The following is a 26,234-nucleotide window of genomic DNA, read 5'->3' as shown; positions in this document are numbered from 1 at the left end:
TGTGTGTTTTCAATGGGGCTTCCAAATTGAAGTTGACTGTACGTCGATGACTCACCCTAAGCTTATTCTGCAGGTAAGAGTGTTCTCCGGCTATGCTCCTTTAGGGAACATTCGTGATTTGTGACCGTACCGTTAATTACTTACAACAATTTGTTTACAAACCGTTTCAAACAAAATGTCAAGTTGCTAACTTGCTGAATTTCACTTACAATGTTTTCAATGCATAAGAAAATCTAGTCATACATGTATGATTATAAACAGATTTTAATTGTGAAAAAAAAAAAAAGTTTTGAATGCCTTTATCCAGGGCTTTTCTGAGAGATTTCCGAAAAGCCCTGTTACGTAATCACTCTCAAAATGTCATAGTTGGGAGCTCCAATTTGTAAAGCCGCTTTGTTGCAGTGTGGAGGAATAACAAAGCAAAGTCCCAGAGATGACGTCAGCGGCATTGTCCTTAGACGAGCGCCGCCAACAGGAGAAGTGTTTTTAGTTTTTCAAAACCTTTAGGTTTGGGCCGGATTTTTTAATTGACAATTACGAAAAAATTCAGAAGTGTACACATATCAAAATTACATTAAATTGGTGAACAAGTGCATTATAAACAAGCTAAAATACCACTTGCGTTGAAAACATTCCGCTCATGTAGCCGTTTAAGAAGAGGAAGACTACAAATATTAATTTTACCACTGGTTGCAGTCTTTCTTGAGCGACTCGTATGTGTTGTAACTTTTTCCGTTATAGTAACATGGGCATTGTTCTTGGGGTATGCAGATTCCCTCCTGTCTGACCGTGCCTTCTGGGCATCCACAGCCGGGCGAACACTCTCCCTGACGGCATGACAAGTGAAGATTACTGCACTCCCGCTCACACTCAACGCAATCGATATATTCCTGCCCGCTCGGACACTCCTCACCCGAGGCTAGACAATCAAATAAAAAGAAGAAATGATAATCAACAATCTCGTTTACAAAAAGTGTGACCTTGTACATTCTTTGGCTAGTCTGGCAGGCAAGATACATGTACTGCACTGGTCCTATGGGAAAGTTTACATTTTGTCTCATAATTTCCACATAAATCCATGAAAGTAAAAGCTGGACAAGTTTTGAGACGTGCCCCCTTTCATCATATCAAAAGTTGTTAAATAAATGGACAGTGCAATCTCCATAAAATATAAGATTTTATGTTTTCTTCCATTAGGCTGTGTACAAATCGTGCCTGCAGGAAGTCCAGCCTTGGTGGCTATTTTGTAAACATGTGACGTCACAGGCCACATCGTCTATAAGCTATCACACAAACGCGAGAATACAGAAAAATATAGCGGTTCGGCGTCCCATATCCCACGCAGCCGAAGGATTTGAGACGCAGAAGCGCTATATTTGTTGTATTGCATGAGCAGAGTGTGATAAGGAGTTTATCTTCAAGCAAACTTCAAGCATTGCATGGGGCGATCAGCATTTGACGCAAATGCTTTGTACGCTTTGTGATATAAGTTTATATCACACTCCTTGTTGCTATGGACAAAAATCTAGACAACAATTATTTTCAAAACTTCTCAAAAACTACAGCACCTCAGCAAGTAATATTTTAAGGGAAGCATTTTACCATCATTATAGTTCAACTCTATGCGTTTGATGTAAATCTGTGGACGTATCGTACAAAAAGTAACCAAACTCTTTAAAGGGAAGGTATATGTTTGGTAATTCCTATTCAAATAAATGACAATAACAACTTTCGGTTGGATTCCTACAGCAGCTGTTGACAGTTTAAAGTATTAAAGAAACAATTCCTAATATAATGTGTTTGTGGTAAACAAATTTTTATACTCCAAAATTTGAATCTAAAAAGGGTTAAAATGCGGTGGGCCCCATTGTTTTGGTAAGAGATACTGTTATTTTTAATCAGGTTTAGGTTTTCTGTGTCAAGCGACAAGTCTCCAATGGGAGACTTTCTGGGACGATAGAGGGCAGCAGACTTACCGGGTAAATCCATTGTTCTCAGAATTATGCGCATGTTCAGAACTACGTAAACAATGGAAATTTACCCGGTATGTCTGCTGCCACCTAGTGTTGAAAAGTCTCCTATTAGAAATATAAATGATTTGTACCTGTACATATTGTATCGGAACATTTCACCACGCCGTTCGTACACGTGCTGAAATAAAATTGAATAAATTAAACAAAACAAGTTAATCTTCATGTAGCCGTGTCATAAAAAACGTTGAAAATTTATTAAAGACCCAATAAACCTAAAAACTGGAAAGCTAGGGCCAAGTTTGAGCAGTGACCATTTGTCAACCACTAGTCAATGTTTCGTGTTATACCTTGGTAACAAATTGTAAAGTTTTAGTGGTCAAAAACCAATAACGTTAGGTGATACAATATACAATTGTTGCACGCTGTGACGGGGTTCATGGCATTTGTACACCCGAGGGGGAAAATGGAATCCGTGGCAAAGCCGAGGGTGCCATTTTCACACAAGGGTGTACAAAACCCACGAACCCCAAATCACAGCGTGCAACAACTGTTTTGTTATACCTTGGCAACATGATTATTCCTCTTCTAAAAGTTATGTTGTAATCTTCAAACATTATAACCACAGACAAACAGTTGTTTAAATAAGAAACCATTCTTCACTGTTCCCTCGTACCCGCGGCCGTGTCGTACTAAGCGCTGGAAATCAACCAACGATGGGAATGATCAAGTTGATGTACACCGGTTAACATCACCCACCGCGCTGTGCAGCCATGGTACCTGCGTATTTGCTGCACGGCACGTGATTGGTTCTCGACCAATCAAACTTCACAATTTGTTACCAAGGTATAACAAAGACGCATGTTAAATGGCTGCACAGCACAGAGGGTAACATGAGTCTTGTTAACCGTTGGTTTATTTCTAGCGCTTTGTCCGAAACATCCTTGACCCTACTTTTGTACCTGTCTTTTTAAATTTCCAATACTTGAGTTGGATTTTCTTACCATGTGTTACATTTGCTCTTCCAACTTGCATTAGATTGATATGCCTTTCCATTGGCCTCACATGGACATTCTGCTGTAGCTACACACCGACCGGCTTGATCGTCAAACTCCTACAAAAAGCACAAATAGTTTAGTAAAGTATTTGTAAGTGCACAAGTTAGTTTCATTACAGGAATTAAGAGGCAACTAGTATCTGTTTTCTCCATGTAATTCTCTTTTTTGAGCAAGACACTTAAAGGCAGTGGACACTATTGGTAATTACTCAAAATAAATATCAGCATAAAACCTCACTTGGTAACGAGTAGTGGGGAGAGGTTGATAGTATAAAACATTGTAAGAAACGGCTCCCTCTGAAGTGATGTAGTTTTCGAGACCCTCAAGTTAGGTCTCGAAATCAACCATCTAAACGCACACAACTTCGTGTGGCAAGGGTGTTTTTTCTTTCATTATTATCTCGCATTATTATCTCGCATTAAGACTGGTCTTTGACAATTACCAATAGTGTCCACTGTCTTTAACTATAATGCTTTGTTCTTTGGATGGGACAGGAAGCTATTGGTCCCGTTTGATGTCTAACTCAGGTAAACGAACCCAGTGCACTTATCAAAAAGAGAAGGGGTTCGCTCAGTGTTCCTGGTTGAATTGACTGCATATTTAGCCAAAGCAACTTGTAAACCATCAATCGGTGCTATGTTAAAGAAATTATCTGATAATACAAACGTAGCCCCAAACATACCTTGCAGGAAAATACTGAATGTTAAAGCGCCTTTAGTGTCACCATAACTAAGTGCTATTGGTGCTATTGATTAGCTTCCCTGTGTCGACCCCGCGGTGCTCATTCGGTTGAGCCTCTGACAAGAGCTAAGCCACTGATCCAGCCTCGCTACCATGGGCAGCGCGCCGTATCGATACCTTTCGTCACTAGCCCCTGGGTGGCATGTACTGGGAAACAACGCTGATTGGCTCAGGAAACTGGTTATGCATTCGATGTCAAGTGCGTGCGCGCGTAGTTTTAAGGTTTTTTTATGTTGATCAATCCCCGCATTTTTATGACACAAACACATTTAAAAAAAAACATTCTTTATGACGAAAGAAATGCGTGCACGCGTACAAAAGATTGAATAATTAATACGTACGCTCATTTGAGATTCATTTAAATGTGCTAGCATATACATGTAGCACATTTAAATTGGCCAATTCCAGGGGTTATGATCGAGCAAGGCATGCTGGGAAAAAATGGCACGGTGAGATCGATCACCCCTGGGAACGAGGTTGCCACTGATCACTCACCCTCTTGTTGTGACATCACACACCTGGGGCCAACCCCAGGTGACCCGTTCCACAGGCAGGACACTTGATAGGGCTGACCTTGGTGAACCCCTGGAATGACGGCAAAGCTATTCGAACGCACCGGGGCACAAAGGGGTTGACCCAGGGAAGCTAATTGAACGCACACTAACTAGTATACAAATATTGACTGCTTCGAGTGCTATGGTTAAAAATATGACTCCCGAGGTGATCCCCGGAGCGTTCATTTTTCCGAGAACATTCTAAATACTGTACTATTAAGTTACAGACCTGATTGCTACAATCCACGGACGACGCGAATACAGATTGTGAAAACTTTTACTGTGCTGCATGTAGTGCGTCATGTAATCCAAAATGGTTACAGACTATTAATTTATCATCCTCGTACACGCAACGGACGTCTGGGTACTGCACGCCGTGTGATAGTCTTTAGACTAGCACACGGCAAATCGATGTACTATCACACGGCCGTCGTCTAGTAAAACTAAGACATATTATGTGACGCGCTCTAAACCAATGAAAAGGCAGAATATTGGTAAGGGGTGTTATAAAAGCCACTATTATTATTAGTATGTTGCTGTTTACAAATTGTTCCTGTTTGGGCGTCCAGAGCCAAATTTCAAAAGGCTGCTCCGACACTGCGACGAGGGAGGTGCCGGTAGCAGAGGGAACATTCAGACAAAATAATTGCTTACTACCAATAAAACCTTTAGGCTTTCGGATACAAATACAAACTCAGGGGTCATGACCTTTAACCTCTAACTTGTGTCTATAATACTGACCTCTCCCTGGGGGCACTGGCATCCTTGAACACATTGCTCACGACAGTCAGTGGTCTTCCCTAAATCACTGCAGGAAACGTTACATAAAGAACCACACTCCTGATATACTTTTCCCTCCGGACAAGAAATGGCTGGAAAAAAAGGCGGGAAAACAAAATCAACAAAATTGGAAAAATTTTCTTCTTATGTTTGAAATGAGTAAGGGCCTCCAAATACCCAATGGCGCCCACAGCAACATACTGCCTCCTTGGTCATGTTCCTTGTATCGAATAATGATAGTGAATGCTAATAATCATTTTGCAATTAGGAACCAGACTATTTTGTTCTTCCAGCCTCGGTTTAGTAACATTAATATCAATGGGAGAATTCAAGATGGCTGCAGTGTGATAATCGGTCTATTGCCATGGTGCCCCGTGTTTTTGCTGCGATGCCCTCTGCAAGGCGCAAATACAAATTTGCATTTTCCACCTAGAACTGCCCCTTACCAGAAGGAAATTGCTGTGCTCCTTAAAGGGAAGGTACACGTTTGGTAAATGTCAAAGACAAGTCTTTTCGCTTGGTGTATCCTAAAATAACAAGCCTGTGAAAGTTTAACCTAAATTGGTCATCGAAGTTGCGAGAAAATTGTGAGAGAAAAAATACCCCTGTTGGACGGATCTGTGTGCTTTCAGATAGGAATAAAAGACTTCCAGCTACAAGTCTTTTATTATTTTAGTGAGAAATTACCTCTTTCTCAAAAACTACAATACTTCAGAGCGAGTCGTTTCCCACAATATTTTATACTATCAACAGCTCTCCAATGCTCATTACCACGTCAGTTATTAAGTTAGTATTAGCTTTGAGTAATTAACAAACATGTACCTTCCCTTGAAGAGAAATGTTCGAAGCCTACTGTTTATATGCTGTAAACAATGTAATGCAACTTTCGCCTTTGGGCCAAGAAGTTCGACGACAATAAAATGAAATGAAGTTGTGAAACTTACGGCACATTTCATCTGACCTCCAGACTATCGGCACACCGGCATTAGCGCACTCCAGCGCGTATGCTGCTAACGACAGACACTCAGCTCCTCCACTACTCGATCTGGCGTAGTCCGCTAAACACAGCTTGTGGTACTTGTCGACATCCACTTTCCGTTTACAGGCATCGAAAGGAGCTGCTTTTATCTTGGAGCAGAAAGCAATGGCCTCGTTCTCCAAGAAGCTGGAAGTGAACTCGGGTTTCTTGTCGGTGCATTTGTTGTTGGATTTCCAGGCTTTAACAAAGTCATGAATTACGGCAGTTGAGCCTAGGGACGGCAGCAGGAAATCGTTGATGGATTTACTGTCGTAGAACCCGCACAGACCGTAGATCTAGACAAAGTAACAAGGAATACAAAACAAAAACTGCTAAAAATGTGTCTTTAATTTAACCATAATAATAATAATACATTTCAGCATTTATAAGGCGTTACATGTATACAAAGAACAGAGCACCTAAAGCCCGGTTCATACTTCCTGCGAATGCGAAGCGAATGTTGACGTCACAAATTCGCAACGAACAATTCGCAGCAGTTGAACTCTGCTCTACTCCCTTGCAAATATCGCTGCGAAAGGAGGGTGTGACGTCAAATTCACATCAAATTCGCTTCGCATTCGCATTCGCATTCGCAGGAATTATGAACCGGGCTTAAAAAAGGGAGGGCAACACGGGAAAACAGGACCAACGACAAACCAAAAGATAAACAAAAAAGAGGAGCAAATTAGGATGGTTCGAAGGTGTTTTAAGGAGTTGTTTAAACACAGCCAACAACACAGCTTCTCTCAGACTTGTGCATCCATTATGCATCCATCAATGCGGGAGTTTTGAGACTATTGGTGGCAGCAGATAACCAGGTAAATCTCTCGTTAATGTGCGCATGCTCAGAGCTACATACATTGTACATGTAAACACTCTATGGGATTTGATGCATTGCATGGTGAGGTCTCACTATACATTTGTTTGCGGTAACACCATGTGTGTATCTACTTGCTGAGTAGATTATGTTTATAAATAGTACAAATTAACAAAAATTTCCATTTGTTGAAAACTGCTCGTTACTGGTAATTAGCTGTTGTTTGCTTATCCTGAAAATCACGTGGAAATTTGGTTGGTAATTCGGTTATTATCGAGGCAAAAATTTCATGCTCAGCAAATTTGTGTGCTTAGCAGCTCTATGAAATTGGGCCCTGCTGCTCTACATGTAGATGTTCTAATGATACCATACAATTCCAAAACACTGGTGAAACTCCAACACAATAAACCAAAACCAACCTTCCCAACAAGCTTCTCCTGCACAGTGACATAGATGCGATTGTCGGTTCCCCACAGAATGTCGATACCAAGAATTGGCGCCTGGAACCTAGTGAAGATCGACGATATCTTCTCGACAGTAACTGTGTTGTTGCCGTTGAAATTGGCGTACGGGAGTTTCAGCTCTTGAGCCGGTTGGTTTCCATTGCTGGACACAGTGACTGTACCGGAAAACTTGAGCCTTGATGAAAACAAATCAAAAATTTTTTTTTGTATGCAAAGAGTATAACAGCTCTAAAAATTGCATGATGTAGGCACCGCTGTCGATTTTACCAATCTCTTCCCGACTTAGGATTAATCTTAGGACTTAGGACAAGTTCAGTTCCGTTTCCGTAGACGTTAGGACGCATTGAACCCATCCTAAATTAGGACGGGTTACTCATCCTAACTTGAGATACATGTAGGACTAAAGACAGTGGACACTATTGGTAATTGTCAAAGACCAGTCTTCTCACTTGGTGCATCTCAACATATGCATAAAGTAACAAACCTGTGAAAATTTGAGCTCAATTGGGCGTCGAAGTTGCGAGATAATAATGAAAGAAAAAACACTCTTGTCACACGAAGTTGTGTGCGTTAAGATTGTTGATTTTGAGACCTCAAATTCTAAATCTGAGGTCTCGAAATCAAATCCGTGGAAAATTCATACTTTCTCAAAAACTACGTTACTTCAGAGGGAGTCGTTTCTCACAATGTTTTTTACTATCAACCTCTCCCCCATTACTCGTCCTCAGTAAGATTTTTAATTAATCAGTAATAATTATTTTGAGTAATTACCAATAGTGTCCATTGCCTTTAATCATAAATTAAACACAATTACAAAGATTAACTCAAAACAAACTTACTCGTAAAAAGTCCCATCAGGTGTTTTGACGCTCACATACTGACATGTCTTGTGTGGTTCGGAGAGGCATTCAGACACCATGAAGATGCTAAATTCAGGGATGTCTTTATTTGGCAGGTTCTGCGACAACACGTACTCGCAACGAGCGTCGGAGGAGTAGCTAGCACCATCGAAGGTGCTGAAATAGCGCCCTCCTAGGATAGTGCAGGTCGGTGGGCAGGAGTGACGCGTACACTGTTGAAGCTTGCCCTCTATGCAGACGCTGAAATTCAAAACAGTAACCTCAGTTTAGCAATTTTTTTTTCTCTCTTTTAAGAGTAAGACTGGTCCCCAGACTCTTTTGGAGTTATTAAAAACTTAAGGCTAGTCCCAAGTTAGGCGAAGTTACTCGTCCTAACTCAAGATAAGACTCGTCTTTACTCTTTGCTCAGCATAGCTTGGCTGATCAAAAAGTTTAAATTTCATCCAAGTATTGTTCCCAGACTTCTCAGAAATCTTCCTATAGTTTCCAACCCACCAGTCAAAGCAGTTATCCGTCATCAAAGCACCAGACGGGGAGTATTCGCCAGCTTGAAGACACGGGCAGCTCTCCTTAGCAACGCACACATCTCCGTTCAGAAAGGTGCCTGAAGTTAAATAAATTGTAAATTATTATTACATAACCTTCTTGTTTTATTAAACTGTGAACTGTAACCTTTGACCGATCTGTAGCTATTTGGGGTGTCGTGGCCGAGGGGTGTCGTGGCCGAGCAGTTAAGAGCAACGAATTCAAGCTCTGCTGATTCTGTTCGGCTGAGTGGGGGTTCGAATCCTGGCCGTGAGACTTATCCCTGTAAAAGACACTGAACTATTATTGCTTCTCTCCACCCAGGGGTAAATGAGGACATGTGAGGGCAGAGATGGTTCTTGTGATTAATTTAGCCGAGTAGCGCATTTGTTGCACGAGGCTGTATACTCCCCAGGGAGCTGAGATGGTTTAAGGAGTGAATTAAGGCCCAGTGACCAGGGGTAATAATTTGAAGCGCTTTGAGACACCCGTTCGGGAGTAAAAAAGCGCTATATAAACTCAAATATTATTATTATTATTTTCATGAACAATTATGACAATAGACCCTAGGCAAAACATACACACCCAACGCACATACACCCAACGCACATACATGACTACTCCCGTCCGCCATTTTGTCAAAATGTGAACAAACAAAAGGAATGACTACCCCAAAAAGGTAGAAATGGTAGATGCGCATTGTTCAGAGGTGCGTAAAACACTTGTGTACCATCCTTTTGTGCACGTTTTTAACACCCGAAATGGCGTACAGGAGACATACAGGTATGTGCACTGTGTGTTTTGCATAAGGTCTATTATGAGGTTCGCATGCCCTCAGTCGCCCGTTTCTTGAGGTGTGGTCAGAATTAATAATAATAATATTTAAAATTTATATTGCGCCCCTTACATACAAAATTATCGAAGGCGCAGAACACATATTAAAAAGTACAGAGTGGAAGAAAAGGACAAAGAAAAAAGACTGGTCACTAGGCCAGTGCCCAAAACAGAAGTATGGGGATACGTCTGTCACGCCAACAGAGAACTAACAGTTACCTATTACATTTACATAGCCCTATCCTTGCTGGCATCGGTAATGTTTTTACCTTTTCAGGAGACAGACGCCTCTAACCTTATCTATGCTAAAATTCTAAACTAACTGGCAAGGTGACCATAGAAGAATACACACTAAAAAGCGGTTTTACAAAGGTGGGTTTGTATATTACAGGCCTAGCCTGAACATCTGACATCCTAATTTGAGTCTTGTGAATAATGCCAGATACCAGTCTAGAGCACCTGGCAGGATCTTGCCAGATGAACCTTTGACCTCATATCCATTTCACATGGAGATTCGCAGTCAATGAACACATACACGTACACATTATTGCAATGTGAATAAAACGACAATATGATGTACAACAAATTTAATAGATCGAAAGTGGAGGCTGACAAATATCATCACCTCGGACCAATCAGAGCTACACGCAACGTCACTGCACATTTATTCAATAAAGTATCCGATGAAATCAGCTTGGGCGATATCGGATTGATTTGGTTTTAATCGAAATATCGATATATCGCGATATATCGCGATATCGATTAAGTATCGCAATATCGCGATGTATTTCTCAGCTGAGACATCTTGCACCCCATAGCTTTGGAGTAAAACCAGCAGAATAGGTCATTAGAACACCTCTCTTATGCAATAACTGTCTCTTCTACAGCTTTCACTGGGAGTTTGAAGCCTGATGATGTCAAATTTAATTAATCACGATTATACCGAATATCGCGATATATTGTACACGATATATCGTGAATAAAACAAATCTATATCGCCCAAGCTTATTGAACAGTTCCAAAAACAAAAAGGTATACTTTGCCATTCACTGTTATCTAAACAAGTATGAACTAAAAATGGTGTGAATCTACATACCTGGTCCGCATTGGCAACCACGGACGCATGGCTCTCTGCATTCTGAACCGTAGAAGTGATTTTCACAGGTCGTTGGGCAGGCCGGTGCACACTCTGAGTATACCTTACCAGTATCACAGGTACCAGCTGCGGAATCAAAAAGAAAATATAAAATAAACTATAGCCTCTAGCTACCGGGCAATCTCAGTAGTCTAGTATGTAAGATACTGCTCTAGAAATGCAAAGGTCACGGGTTCGAATCCCACCCGTGTAATATGCCGGGTTTTTTTTTTTTCACAGGGCTTGGGACAGTAATAATAATAATAATAATATCGAAGTCTTATATAGCGCACGTATCTACCAAACAAGGTACTCAAGGCGCTGAGTATATACAAACTTTCAGAAAGATGGGTTATTGCAGTGATGAATTCTGAGACCCAGTACTGAGTATACAGTGCTAACTCACAGTCTCTAATACACAGAGTTCTCCAGGACAAATGATAACTGGCTACGTCACAAAGGTGTAGCATTCAGACGAGCACACAACTGATGATCTTTTAAATCTTAATGTAGAATGTCGAGTAAGTTAGTTTTGTGACGGCCACGACCGCCTCTCAGGTGTCCCAAGCCAACTTTAATAAACAATTTTTTGAAAATATAAACTATTTTTAAAGGGAAGGTAATTACTCAAAACAAATATTAACTTAAAAACTGACTTAGCAACAAGCATTGGGGAGCTGTTGGTAGTATAAAACATTGTGGGAAACGACTCCCTCTGAAGTAATGTAGTTTTTGAGAAAGAGGCAACTTCTCACTAAAATAATAAAAGACTTCTAGCTAGAAGTCTTTTATTCCTATCTGAAAGCACACAAATTCGTCCAACAAGGGTGTTTTTTCTTTCATCATTATCTTGCATATTCGATAACCGGTTGAGCCCAAGTTTTCACAAGTTTGTTATTTTATGCATATGTTGAGATACACCAAGTGAGAACACTAACAAACATATGAGTGCCTTTAAGGAGTAAAACACCGCACGAAGTGGTGTAAACTTACGGCAGAAACTGCTTGATCTCCATTCTACAAATAGGTCTGGGTTTTTGCGAATGCAGGCTTTGGAGTATTCAGCATATATCGTACATATGTCAAAGTTCAACCCTTGCAATGACATGGAAAACCGGCAGGAGCTGATGAACGGTTCAACTTCGACCTCTGATCGACAGCCGCGGAAAAAGCTCTCCGTTGCAAATCTTCCACAGGCATCCCGGACTTTTTGTTGTTGGAGTACGTCAAGTTCATCGTATGGGTTGTGAGAGTCTTTGCTCGGGGCAGAGCAGTTGAATCCGAGGAATTCGTTATCCTCGACGAATTCTGCAACTGGCTTATCGGCCAGGTCGTTGGTGGCATTGAGATCGTTGTTACCGCAAAGTCCGTGCACTTCAAAGTTATACGACCCCTTGGTAGATGCAAAGATCTTGCCTAAGGTTACCGTTACGCTGTTGTCACCGTCAAAGAAGACTCGTGTATCTGAAGAATTAAACAATTGAATGATGATAAATTATGAAAAATGTTGTTCACGACTCTTTTCTACGTTTGTCATAAAAAGTTACCAAAGAAATTTATTGTAGAAAATGTTAACAACAAGTTTCGCTCTGTGGCATTTAAAAAACAAAATTTAACAACAATTTTAATATATGATTTGAGGCTTTGCACGGCAGGTTCATCAATGTGTATTTGGTTTGTGGTATCATCATAGCGTATCTACTTGCTAAGCAGATAGTGTTCTTTAAAACTTGACTTGCTTCATATTTAACTACCGCGGAGTAGATTTTCGGGACGCAGGAGTTTTTTCTACTACCATTGAGAAGATTTTCAGACTTTGAGAGACTTCTCAGTTCTGAAAAAAAACTGTCCTGCTCAATAACTTTTACCTTTGCAAAGCAGAAATTAGCCGGGACTACAGGTTTTGCTTAGTTGATCGAGACTTCTCATTACTACTGGTAAATGGTGTCAATGTTTTGACTACAATCTCAGGCATATCTCCATGGGCCCCCGAACCACAGCCCCAATGCCCCCATCAATGTTGGCTCTCCTTGCGCGGTCTTCGGCGCTCCCATCAACATTGAGCGTGGTAGCGGTGGGGCGGGGGAAAGAATGTTTATTGTCACGGGGCAGAGAACGTTAATGTTCCGGGGAAGTGGACAGGGAATGTTTATTGGAAAGTTGCTAATGGGTGGCCCAAGCATTTTGGACGGGATTGTAGCTTGCTCTAGTCATCGTCAAGAGACAGCCAACGATTTCACAAAGAGTTAGGACTCGTCTTATCTCAAGTTAGAATGAGTAACTCGTCCTAACTTAGGACTAATCTTAAGGTCTGCATGCTACAGTGCAGGGTTGGGACTCGTCCTAAGTCCTAAGATTAGTCTTAAGTTAGGAAGAGTTTTGTGAAATCGATGGCTGCATTCCTATTGACAATTGTTTCACCCTTTGGTATTATCTTCTTAAAAAACCAAAACAACAACAATTTTCCGTAGTTGTCTCCTACTCTTACCGTCCTTTGCTTGGAAGACTGTGTCTATACCACGGTTGAATATCTTGACACCGAGATAGTTGTCATAAGGCGAGTTTACTACTCTCTGATTGTAGCGCACGACACCACCCGGTAGAAGTTCAACCATGTTTAATGACGTTCTAAGAGTCCGAGTAAGGCATGGACAAAAGAGAAAGGCAAAGATTAAAATCGATATAGCATAGATCGTTCTTTCATTTACAATAAACAAAAATGTTTACATTTAATACTAAATTAAAGGCACTACTTTTGGAAATTTCTCAAAATAACTGTTTAGCATAAAAACTTAATTGGTAACAGGCAATGGAGAGCTGTTGATAGTATTAAACATTGTGAGAAACGGCTCCCTCTGAAGTGACGTAGTTTTCGAGAAAGAAGTAATTCTCTAGCAACTTCGGCGACCAATTGAGTTCAAAATTTCACAGGTTTGTTATTTTGTGCATATGTTGAAATACACAAAGTGAGAACGCACACTCAACACGGATCAAAATTTAACCAGGAGGTGTTCACACTACGGCTTTCGATCCGTGTTGGAATCTTCAACACGATTAGAGATTCATCAACCCACCTCCTGGGCAGGGTTGGTTTCGACACGGATAAAGCGCCATATCCGGATCGACACCGTGTTGAAAAGTTGTAGTGTGAAAAGGTCAGTGCACATTATTCGGATCGTACCCGTGTCCAACACAGAGATTTCTTTGTAGTGTGAAAAGGCCTATAGACTGAAGAAGCTCGATCGAAAAGAGGACACCCTCAAAATAAATTGTTACATAAATTCCGAGTGTATGACCCGGTATGTATGTCAAAATGACGCAGAATTGGTTGCAGAATTCGAGTTAGAATTCACTCAGCCTTACCTGGAAACCTAAAACCTGTTTATGCAATTAATTTTTTGGAAATTTGATGATGGAATCCTGTACCACACGAAATGAGAACCCCAACAACAAGCATATCACGCAAAATATGCAACCCCGGAAACGCAATTAAGCACTCATCAAGTGCTCTAAAAACCAGCTGTCGATTTCACAAAGAGTTAGGACTCGTCTTATCTCGAGTTACGACTTACTTAGGATAAATCTTCAGGTCTGCATGCTACAGTGCAGTGTCGTCCTAAGTCCTAAGATTAATCTTAAGTTAGGAAGAGTTTTGTGAAATCGACGGCAGTGGTGCTAACGTAAAGAAAAGTTCAAAAAGAAAAACGCGCGATCTGCTGTACTTACGAAATATTAACCGCACTCCTGCAGACACCACCATGACATTCGTATCTTGGGATAACGTCGACAGTAAGTTTGACTTCCTCGTCGATGTCCCCAATCAGCATGTGTCGACACTGGAGTGGGTGGTTGTAATTCAAGCCGTCAAAAGTTCTGATCGAACCGCCACAGCAAAATGTACAGGTTGGTTGATCTATCATAAAATTAATGGCAATAAAACACTTGGTAAGAAGCCTACAGTAGCTTTAAAGGCAGTGGACAATATTGGTAATTACTCAATAATTATTGGCAACGAGTAATGGGGAGAGGTTAATGGTATAAAACATTGTGAGAAACAGCTCCCTCTGAAGTAACGTAGTTTTTGAGAAAGAAGTAATTTCCCAGGAATTTGATTTAGAGACCTCAGATTAAGAACTTGAGGTCTCGAAATCAACCATCTAAACGCACACAACTTCGAGTGACAAGGGTGTTTTTTCTTTCTTTATTATCTCGCAAGTTCTATGACCGATTGAGCTCAAATTTTCACAGGTTTGTTATTTTATGCATATGTTGAGATACACCAACTGTGAAGGCTAGTTACCAATAGTGCTCACTGCCTTTAAAGGGAAGGTACACGTTTGGTATTTACTCAAAACAAATTTTAACTTAAAAACTGACTTGGTAACAAGCATTGGAGAGCTGTTGATAGTATAAAACGTTGTGGGAAACAACTCCCTCTGAAGTAACGTAGTTTTTGAGAAAGAGGTAAGTTCTCACTAAAATAATAAAAGACTTCTAGCTAGAAGTCTTTCATTCCTATCTGAAAGCAAACAAATTTGTCCCACAAGGTTTTTTTTCTTTCATCTTTTTCTCGCAATTTCGATGACCAATTGAGCCCAAATTTTCACAGGTTTGTTATTTTATGGTTATAATGGGATACACCAAGTGAGAAGACTGGTCTTTGACAATTACCAAACGAGTACCTTCCCTTTAAATAGTATGAAGCATTATGATAGTTATTTCATTTTAAGGTAATGTGGTTAAAGGCATGGACACTTTTGGTAATTACTCAAAATAATTTTTAGCATAAAAACTTTCCTTGTAGCGAGCATTGGAGAGCTTTTGATAGTATAGACCATTGTGAGAAACGGATCCCTCTGAAGTAGCATAGTTTTTGAGAAAGAAGTAATTTCTCAATAAAATATTTCGATTGATTTCGAGAACTCTTGCGTGAGGTCTCAAAATCAGACATGAAAGCACACAACATTGTGTGACAAGGGTGTTTTTTCTTCCAATCCGAGTTAGAATTTGGATTGTGTGACAAGGGTGTTTTTTCTTCCAATCCAAATTAGAATTTAGTCAGCCTTACCTGGAAACTTAAAACCTGTTTATGCAATTAAATTGTGTGACAACATTGTGTGACAAGGGTGTTTTTTCTTCCATTATTATCTCACAACTTCGCATTCAATTGGGTTCAACATTTCACAGGCTTGTTATTTTATGCATATATGTTGAGATACACCTAGTGAGAAGACTGGTCTTTAACAATTTTACTGAAACAGGTTTGTTAGCCTATTTTATGCTTTATATGTTGAGATACACCAAGTGAAAAGACTGGTCTTTAAACAGCTACCTGAGCGGAACGTTTTCAACAGAAATGGTATTCTTACTTGTTTATAATGCACTTGTTCACCCTTTTAATGTAATTTTGATATGTGTACACTTCTGAACTTTTTGTATTTATCGATTAAAAAATCAGGCACCTACCTAAAGGTTTTTTGAAAAACTAAAAACAATTCTGCCGTTGAGAGCGGGCGTCACATCCACGCTGCAACAAAGCGGCTTTATCTACTAATGACGTTTTGAGAGTGATTACGTAACAGGGCTTTTCACAAATCTCGCAGAAAAGCTCTGGACAAGGGCATACAAAATGATTGTTTTTTTTTACACAATTGAAACCTATTTATAATCATATGACTCGATTTCCTCATTCATCGAAAACATTTTAAGTGGAATTCAGCAAAGTTCACAACTTGACATTTTCGTTCAAGCAGGTCTTTAACAATATCAAGCTGTTATAGTAAGACATCACTTACCATACTTCAGCTTGTCCTCAAATGGTTGCAAGGAAGGAGCGAAGACATCTTGCGATTGGTCTCTTTTCTCAACCTCGACTATAATGATTAGAATCAAACACAAACATTATTACAACATTGACTCACTGTTCTGTCTTCTTTTCCTCTTTGAGGGTAAGGTATTGTATCCGCAATGCACAATTTCTTCGTAAATATTTCTAACTGTTTGTTAGTAAAGCAATGCTAGCGGCCTAATGTGTCAAACCTTGTATAGTCTTTCTCAGGGGCTAGACGGTCTGATGTTACGACCCTAGCACGGCAGTTATTAAAAGGGACACGTTGCCTTGGATCGAGCAAGTTGGTCTATGCCTTTGAAATCGTTTGTTATGAAATGCATACGGTTGGAAAGATTTTTAAAGTAGAGTATAATGATCCACACGAAAATGCCTCCAAATTGCACAGTTTTTCTTATACGTCATTTTTGACTACAGCTGACCGTGTTCATTCGCAAAAAAAAAAAAAAAGGAAACCACGCAATTTCGAGGCATATTTGTGTTGATATTCTACTTTTAAAACATCTATCCAACCATATGCATTTACAATCGATTTATGGCACTGTGTCCTTTTAAGGCAAGTGGTCTGAGGTCTCTACCGTAGTAAAGTTTTTCTCAATGCAGCTCTGTGGAATTGGGCACACGGAATATCATGTAGCTTTAACCTGTTGGGTAAAAGGAATTAAGTAACTTACATTTGGACTGTTCGGCAATCATCACACAGGCATTGTCCTCTAAGTGACATTCCTTGCCTTGTGAAAATTTACACCCTGCACTGCAGAAAGCTACAAATGATAAAAAAATGCATAAAATTACATTGTATCTGTCTACCAACACGCACTTCTAGCGTTGGTTTAACTGTCTACTAAACCAAGCCACCATGTTTTACAAAATACAGTTCAACCTTGTTTACATCCAGTTACCACCATATTTCCTATTAACATGACCCGTTAGCCTTGTCCAAGGCACTTTACGCAAGCATCGGCCCGTTCTAAATTCATCAGGTAGCGTTGGACATGTATTGGCACAAACTGGGTATTTGATTCAGATTTGACTTTTGGGGTCAATGCACGTTAAACCGGTCCCCTATAAAAAACACTTTTTCAAAAACATTCATCCTAGCCCAATCAATTGAAAACATCATCGGGTGCAAAAAATTTAAAAAATAAAATTAAAAAAACGGCTGGAAGTTGGTGGCGAAATTTTTCCAAAGCCTGTTGCGGTTTCGTTTTTCAACACCGATGGACTAGGTTGACTAGCTATGTTGATTTAAATTTTTCAGACACAGCTTAATTTATAGAGGGCCCACTTGTTTTTAATTAAATACAACAAACAACAATGTACTTTACTTATTAAATACTAAATAGTTGTTTTTTTTTTCTGTAAAAAGTGTAATGTCATCCAAGAAAAAATAACAACTTACGTTTTTCGCAGTATTTAGGGAGATCGATTTCAGCCTTTAGCATTCTTTCGTCACTGGAGGGACAGCATGCCCATCTGAAGGACAAAAAATAACACATGTTTACCTTTTTATTTTTTAGTTGAATATTAATGATTGAATTTGAAATGAAAAACATTGAAAATGAAAGTGAAACATCATTTTACCAGAAATTTTAAATCTACTAAACATTAATTGATGATAGGCCCTAACAACTGACAACAGATTATATTTCTAACCATTGTTTTATATCAGTGGTTCGGATTTATTCGAACTATGGCCATGGTTCGAACCAACAAAATGGAAGTCATGCAATATAGTACTACTGCTGCAGTCTGGCCACTGCACTGCACCTACGCGTCCGGTTCGTCATCATTCAGTCACCGGGAACTTCATTTCAGCTGTCGTCCACGAACGAACCACGGTAGCATGCAGCCAACCATTCCCTGAGCTGAAAGTGGGAGAACATTCTTGTCACTGTCACTATCCCTGTCATTGTGTCAGTACAGCCATGGAGGTAGAAATACAGTGCCGTCTTCTCTTCGTGTATGGTGCCACAAGATGGTGACTTTAGTCATGGAAAATGACAGCAGTTACGTATGCACAATGCATGCACAGCGAATGTCGAGCGGTTATGCAACTCTGGCCGTTTTGAAACGTGGTTCGTTGGCGCGGGCTCTGTCTAGACCGAAACGGGTCAACTCGTACCCAAGTCAACTCCTACCCATGTCAACTCGTACCCAAAATATTGTACCCAAGTCAACTCGTACCTAAGTCAACTCGTACCCAGTTCAACTCGTACCCAAGACAACTCGTACCGTACAACGTACATTGGGTGCGTTCGTTTAGCTTCCCTGGGTCGACCCCGGTGTGTGGCGTTTTTTTTTCCAGGACTAACTTGGGTAATTATCTGCACCTGTACGAGTTAAACATTTATCAGTGTCAGATTGTTAAACAGAAAGCCTTGATTTTTTTAAAGACTTTTGCATATCTTGTTCACGAGGAGGGCCAAAAAAGATGTCTTGTGTTTTTGTTGTTGATAGTTCTTACCCTCGGCGTTGAGATGAATTACTTTAAGATGGTCCAAAAACACATACATTGTACACTGTAGTCCTGTACCCCACATATTATGAGGAAACATGCTAAATTAATATCAATAACTGATGCTATTCAAAATTTTGAAAAAGGAATCTTTTCTATGGATCTCTGCCTGTAGTTGCGATAACGTAACCCTCCTCCCGACGGCCGGAAACGGTTGATCTGGTCCAACACGTACAATTTTGACAGCTAGTCACCAGATTTGCCCCATTTTTACCACTTTCAAAAATCATGACACAAATTCTGAGGGTACGAACTTTAATCCGCAATGTCTAATGCAGCCTGCCATAATACTCAAAACACCATTGAGGAAATATTTCGAAGAAAAATGGACAAAAGCTTACCAGAACCGGAGCGAAATTCACAGGTTCAAATGTCAAACCTGCGTGGGGCGGCCGTCGGGAGGAGGGTTACGTTATCGCAACTACTCTGCCTGCCGAGTGAGCGCAGCGCAGTGACAGTGTTTGCTTACCCTCCTTGTGATCAATTCTAGTTTGGGATTCCCTCGTGAAGAGATGGTAGTTTGTACCAACAGAAATGGCAAAAGTTCTGCCAAAAAAGTGAAGAAATAATGAACAAATTCAAAGTTTCAAAACTGAAGTTGAGCTGAGCGTGCTAGCTTAGTTAATAAATAGTGGTCTTCGTGTTGACGTGCATAACATGTGGACTGTGTTTTTAATTATTGCACCAACACACAAAAAATGAGGGCGCAATGCTGGTTTAACGGTGGTATTTTGTTTGCAGGTGAAAAATTAACGGGTGTGTTAAATACCGCCCTCTTACGTGTGGACAACTGCTGCTTTATGATTGGTCTGATACGCGTAAGTTAATAACCAAGCTTTATGATTGGTCTGTTGGGCGTAAGTTAATAACCAAATTAGACCAGTTGGTTATTAACTTACGCGCAACAGACCAATCATAAAGCTTGGTTATTAACTTACGCGTAACAGACCAATCATAAAGCAGCAGTTGTCCACACGTAAGAGGGCGGTATTTAACACAACCGTTAGCTTTTCACCTGCAAACAAAATACCACCGTTAAACCAGCATTGCGCCCTCATTTTTTTGTGTTGGTGCAATAATTAAAAACAAAGTCCACAAAAAACATGTCATGCATGTCAACACGAAGACCACTAAGCTACAGCTCAGCTCAACTTCAGTTTTGGAACTTTGAATTTGTTCATAATTTCTTCACTTTTTTGGCAGAACTTTCGCCATTTCTGTGGGTACAAACTACCATCTCTAAAATTGATCGCAAGGAAGGTAAGCAAACACTGTCACTGCGCTGCGCTCACTCGGCAGCAGGCAGATATCCAAATTATATGCACTATAATACCTTGCTTGAAGTTCGAAGGTTTATCTTTTATCGCGATTCAGAACCGCAATGCATTGTGGGTAGGCAGAGGGGTCAAAACATAGAGTTATGCATGCGCTCATTCGACCAAATTTTTAAATTGACAAAACAGCATCGCATAGCTTGTGTTCACATGGCCGGTGTGTGGCCATTTTTGCAAGTTGACAAAAACAGCATCGCGTAGCGTTATCAACACACACTCTCCCAAGTGTACTTAATAATATTCAAACGCTCATATAAAATGGTGCGCATGTCTCCTTGTGACATTGTGTGGTCCCGTCGCATTTGTATGTGCAAGCAGCATCACCAGTGCGCCCTCTAGTTCTTAATCTTATAAACTATGGGTCTTAATTAGACCACGTAACTGGGGGGCTAGATTCCTTTTTTCGAAATTTTGAATAGCATCAGTTATTGATATTTAATTTAGCGTGTTTCCTCATAATATGTGGGGTACAGTGTATGTGTTTTTGGACCATCTTAAAGGAGCTCGTTGCCTTGGATCGAGTCGAGTTGGTCTTCGAAAAGCGTTTGTAACCGTTTGTTATAAAATGCATTATGGTTAGAAAGATGATTTAAAAGTATAATACAATGATCCACACAAATTTGCCTCGAATTTGCATGGTTTTCTGTTTACTAACACGGTCGGCCATTTTATGGGAGGCAAAAATTTGACTCCCATAAATGGCCGACCGTGTTGGTCGACGAGGAAAAAGGAAAACCACGCAATTTCGAGTGATACTTGTGTGGATCATTATAATCTACCTTTAAAATATCTTTCTAATTTATATGCATTTTATAACAAACGGTTAAAAATGCTTTTCAAATACCAACTCGACCGATCCAAGGCAACGTGTTCCTTTAAAGTAATTCATCTCAACGCCGAGGGTAAGAACTATCAACAACAAAAACACAATGCATACTTTTTGGCCCTCCTCGTGAACAAGATATGCAAAAGTCTTTAAAAAAATCAAGGCTTTCTGGTTAACAATCTGACACTGATAAATTAATGTTTAAGTCATTCAGGTACAGCCAACTACATAGAACGTCACGGTGCCACTATCAACAGAGTCACTTCATCATTTGGACCATCTCCAACCTTCAAGGTAGAAAAAAGTGATGCAAGTTTTGCAGAAAGTGCTGCAAGATTTCACTTTGATCAACTACAGGAGAGACGACAATGGCAAGATAGAAGGCTGGTGGCCTTGGCTAAACTTAAACATTTGGGCCTAATGAATGCTATAAAGAGTGACTCTTTGTGAGTTTTACCCTATACTCCACAAGCGCAACTGACTGGGTAAACTGTTTAAATGATTTGGGGTTCAAACAAAGAAATATTTACTGGGATAGGATGGGACTCAAACCAATGACTTCCGCATTAACGCGCCGGCGCTCAACCAACCGAGCTATCTAACCCTATTTTGGCTGTTTCTCTCTGTTGTCAATATCTGTGTTCGGGGGTTGCTGGTCAGAAGCCATGCAACCATTAACTACCGTCGTGTAGCCAGGGATCACACGAAGTTACGATACCTGGGAAGGGGCAGCTAGGGGATCGTCAACATAGGGCTAGATAGCTCAGTTGGTAGAGCGCCGGCATGTTAACCCGGAGGTCGTTGGTTCGAGTCCCACTCTAGTAAAATTTTATTTGTTCACCCCAAATCATTAACAAAATTTACCCAGTCAGTTTCCTTTGTGGTGTATAATATAAACATCTGAAATAAAAAAAAGTTGAGTCTCCTTCAAAGGTGATCCCCTGGCTGCCGCTTCCCAGGTTGTACGGTGTCTTAACGTGGGTGTGATCCCTGGGTGCACTGCAGTAAACGGTTGTACCCCCCCCCCCCCCCCCCCCCCAACAAAGATATGGACAAAATAGGGAAACTGCCAGCTTAGGCCTAGAGCACGGACACGTTAACTCTTGTACAAAAACATAAGGAAATTCAGTTGTGACTCGAAGTATGACATGTTGGTTTGTTACTGCGAAACAACCAAACATTGTTGTCACTTAGACTTTCTAAATCCACATTTTAGTTAGGTACACTGTGACGTCGACGATCGACCAGCTTAAGCTTGCTATGAAAGCCAGGAAAAGCCATTATACTTTGATCTAAACAAAGTCTTCGGTCTTCAATTTATGAAGCCAATTTAATAATTATTTTAAAATACAAATTTGGGGGGGATGGTTGGGTCAACAAAACTTCGGGGGGGGAATCGAAAAAAAAAATCGAAACAACTATGTTTTTTTTTTCATCGCCGCAGCTGACATGTTTTTAAAGACAACCGGCTTGTTTTGGGTGTTTTTTCACTTCAATGTTTTACGTATGAGATCGCCCAAAATGTGTCTTTTTCATTAATTAATTAATTAATTAGGTGTTTTTTGTGTGTGTATGTGTGTTTTTTTTTTCATTAAAAAGGAAAGAAAAAAGAGGCACAGTCTCTGAAAACGAAGTGGGCGGCGACGCTAAACATTGGTTTAATTTAGTTTTGTTTTGTGTCGTCCTCCCGAGATAAATCAACTCAGGATGATGTCATCTTACGACGTTGGTGATAACATCATCATCCTCCGGTCCATGATTTATCTCAGGGGGACTAGGCCTTAACAAATTGAATGGCACTTTCAGAGCTGCGTAGGAATGGTTTGCGTAGACTTGATTCAAGTCCCGTTCTCTCGTGTGAGAGGTCCCTAAGCATACCCGCCGTCAAAATGTAGTGGTCCCGCAGGTTGGGGAATGCAGAGTATCACAAAACAATCTTTTTTTGGCGATGGCACTGGATTGGGACTTGAGTCAAGTCTAAGTTTTACGTAATAGAAATGTCTTACCGCAGAAAGTACCCTTCCGGTTTTGCTTCTTCATTGAAGATAGTGGCGATTACTTTAGCATCTTTGGCTGCGTAGTTAATTTTCTCCCTGTACCTACAAAGGCCACCAGACGATTCTTCATCGACGACATCGGCACTGCATCTTGACAAGAAAAAAACATAATATTACGATTAAAGACATTGAACACCTTTGGTAATTGTCAAAGACCAGTCTTTTCACTTGGTGTATCTTGAAACCAACGGTTCTTTTCAGAACCACCCCAACTCATTAGAGATGTCATTACATGGTGTTACCGCAAACATTTCCATATCGTATTTCCACCATGCAAACTTTCAAATCTTACTTTGGTGTATCTAAACATAGCTTGCATAAAATAACAAACCTGTGAAAATTGGGCTCAATTGGTCGTCGAAGTTGCGAGATACTTATGAAAGAAAAAACACACTTGTCACACGAAGTTGTGTGCTTTCAGATGCTTGATTTCGAGACCTCAACATGGTGTCGAAATCAAACTTCCATTCGTGGTAAATTACGTCTGTCTCAAAAACTACGTCACTTGTGAGCCGTTCCTCACAATATTATACTATCAATCTCTCCACATTCATTCGTTACCAAGTAAGGTTTTATGCAAATAACTATTAAGTAATTACTAATAGTGTCCACTGCCTTTAAATTCTGATCAGCAGAGAGTGGGTCCGAATCCCAATATTGACACATGACATTTTTTTGTGCTAAAAGCCATTACACACTTTCGGAACAGAAAACAAAAACAAAAAAATTCACAGATTTACAAATAAGAAGGTAATGGTGAAAGACTTCTCTTCAAATATAAATCCATGAAATGCTTTACTTTTTGAGAAAACGTTACAACAATAATCAATTCTCGTTATCGAGAATTACGGATTTATTTAACACAAGTCATGACACGGATATACTTGCGGAAATAAGGGTGTGTTTTCCCGTTATTTTCTCCCGACTCCGATGACCGAATGAGCCTAAATTTTCACAGGTTTCTTATTTTACATATAAGTTGTGATACACAGAGTGTGTGCCTTGGACAGTACTGTTTAACGAAAGTGTCCAATTACTTTAAGCAACCATGATGCTTCGTCCTTCGGATTGGACGTAAAGCCGCTGGTACCGTGTTGTGTAAGGTACGTAAAATAATCAAGTGTAGGCCTACTCATTTTAGAGGACAACATTTTATTGGGAAAAAAAAAATTCAAATCTCTTTTGAAAACTGTACCCAGTAAGTTCCCTCGGGGTTTATTCTTAATATTTAAACTAAAACATTTTTATTAATTTTTTACATTTTTATTGATCTTTACCAACTTATGTGTTATTTATTTAATTACATAGACCTAGGCCGATCACTTATAGTGTTACAATAGCTATGCCCTATCCCTAATATTATTCAGGTGGCTTGGTGGAATACCGTTACTCGGCGGACAAAGGCGCCATTTTTGGCACAGGGCTTCCGATAGGGTATATTAATTAATATTAGCCTATAAATATGAGCCCTTAGGAAGCACTTACAAAATTGAAAAATGTCAATTCTAAAAAATACTGCGGGAGAAGTAATCTGTGAAAAAATAACGAAAAACACTGGAAATGGTTTTACCTGTTTGTCCATGCGACGAGTAGGGCCAAAGCAAGCCACAGTAAACTGTTGCGTGCCATGACGACACTTGCACAGTTTCTGGTTTTGGGTGTTATTTTTGAAGGTGTTCTTTCTGTTCAGGCAGCCAGTGGTTAAAAATGAACACCAACTTCAGTACGTTCACAACGTTAAAGATAAGATCGTAAGATGTGGGTTTATATACCGTGCAGCTGCCGCCCACTGGTTTGGGTACTTGCTTCTCATTGGTCAGAGCGAACTTTCTTGAAGCGTTACAATTGGTTAACACACAACACGTGATTTTTTGACTGGATTTGATTGGATGGAGAGAAGTGCTGAGCTTGCAGTCGAAATAGCGTGGTTTTGTTAAACAGTATTGATTTTTATAACTAGGTAAAACCAAAGAAAAGTGTTTGCTACGTCAAGTGTACGATTGAAAATCAACAAAATCGTTAAATTCGTTGACATCGGGTAGGCAAGCGTGTTGTGCCTATAGCAGTTCCTGCGTCTGTGACAACTTTATCAACAGCTGACTGCGCTGTGGCGTGCTGTAAATACGAACCAACAACTATAAAATAGACTGGGTCGATTTCACAACCTGACGTCCTAAATGGCTATTTAGGTAGGGGCCTATCCCAACTACAGGGCCCCATTTCATAGAGCTGCTTAAAGAAAATGTTGCTTAACATCTCTCTGCTATTAGCAGGATAGGCCTATACAAATCAAAAATGGTACATGTGACCGGTAGTTTGGCTGGTAACCTTATCCTGGTAAGCAAAAGTTGTTTGTGCTTAGCATAGTCTGTGTGCATAAGCAGCTGTATTCTTATCTCCTTGTGCATACCACCAGGTCCAAAGGAGAGGTTTTCGTGTATAAATTACACATAGACCCACGTCGGATTTAAATGCGAATCTCCACAAGAGGGTCACGTTAAAGAAACAAAATAACAAACCTTTAAATTTGAGCTCGTTTGGTCAAAGAATTTGCAAGAGAATAATGAACGAAAAAAAAAACACACTTGCTGCATTAGTTTGTGTGATTTCAGATGCATAATAAAAGGCTTCGGCTGAAGTGAGAAATTACCCCAACTCAAAAACTATTGCGTTACTTCAGAGGGAGCCGTTTTACACCTTGTTTAGACCACAAACAGCTCTCACTTGCTCGTAACCAAGTAAGTTTTTATGCAACAATTATTTTGAATAATTACCAATGGTGTCCACTGCATTTAATGTTGGCTTTGACTTTCTTTTTTCTGACTTCGTTATCCAGCTGTTAAAAAAAACAGATGTTGTTTACAACCACACTTAAAAATCAAAAATCAATTTTTA

General features: G+C 40.1%; 1 protein-coding gene across 1 annotated transcript in view; it reads right to left on the bottom strand.

Annotated features, from left to right (window-relative positions):
- The window catches only part of LOC117305789 (SCO-spondin-like), a gene marked incomplete at its 3' end in the record, with an annotated part of 73,017 nt that extends 47,905 nt beyond the window's left edge, over positions 1 to 25,112 (bottom strand). The window contains 17 exon segments of the mRNA XM_033790664.1: positions 685 to 919; positions 2,105 to 2,151; positions 2,975 to 3,084; positions 5,065 to 5,195; positions 6,048 to 6,417; positions 7,358 to 7,577; positions 8,242 to 8,502; positions 8,758 to 8,866; positions 10,718 to 10,843; positions 11,750 to 12,220; positions 13,245 to 13,384; positions 14,483 to 14,669; positions 16,552 to 16,629; positions 17,279 to 17,368; positions 18,007 to 18,080; positions 23,289 to 23,429; positions 24,910 to 25,112. Coding sequence (XP_033646555.1) covers positions 685 to 919; positions 2,105 to 2,151; positions 2,975 to 3,084; positions 5,065 to 5,195; positions 6,048 to 6,417; positions 7,358 to 7,577; positions 8,242 to 8,502; positions 8,758 to 8,866; positions 10,718 to 10,843; positions 11,750 to 12,220; positions 13,245 to 13,384; positions 14,483 to 14,669; positions 16,552 to 16,629; positions 17,279 to 17,368; positions 18,007 to 18,080; positions 23,289 to 23,429; positions 24,910 to 24,968 — 2,849 coding nt within the window.
- Between the last annotated feature and the right edge of the window lie 1,122 nt (positions 25,113 to 26,234).

The sequence above is a fragment of the Asterias rubens genome, unplaced genomic scaffold (assembly GCF_902459465.1).
Source record: "Asterias rubens unplaced genomic scaffold, eAstRub1.3, whole genome shotgun sequence".
Taxonomy (NCBI): Eukaryota; Metazoa; Echinodermata; class Asteroidea; order Forcipulatida; family Asteriidae; genus Asterias; species Asterias rubens.
Note: the sequence above shows the minus strand (reverse complement) of the source record. Positions and strands in the feature narration are given on the sequence as shown.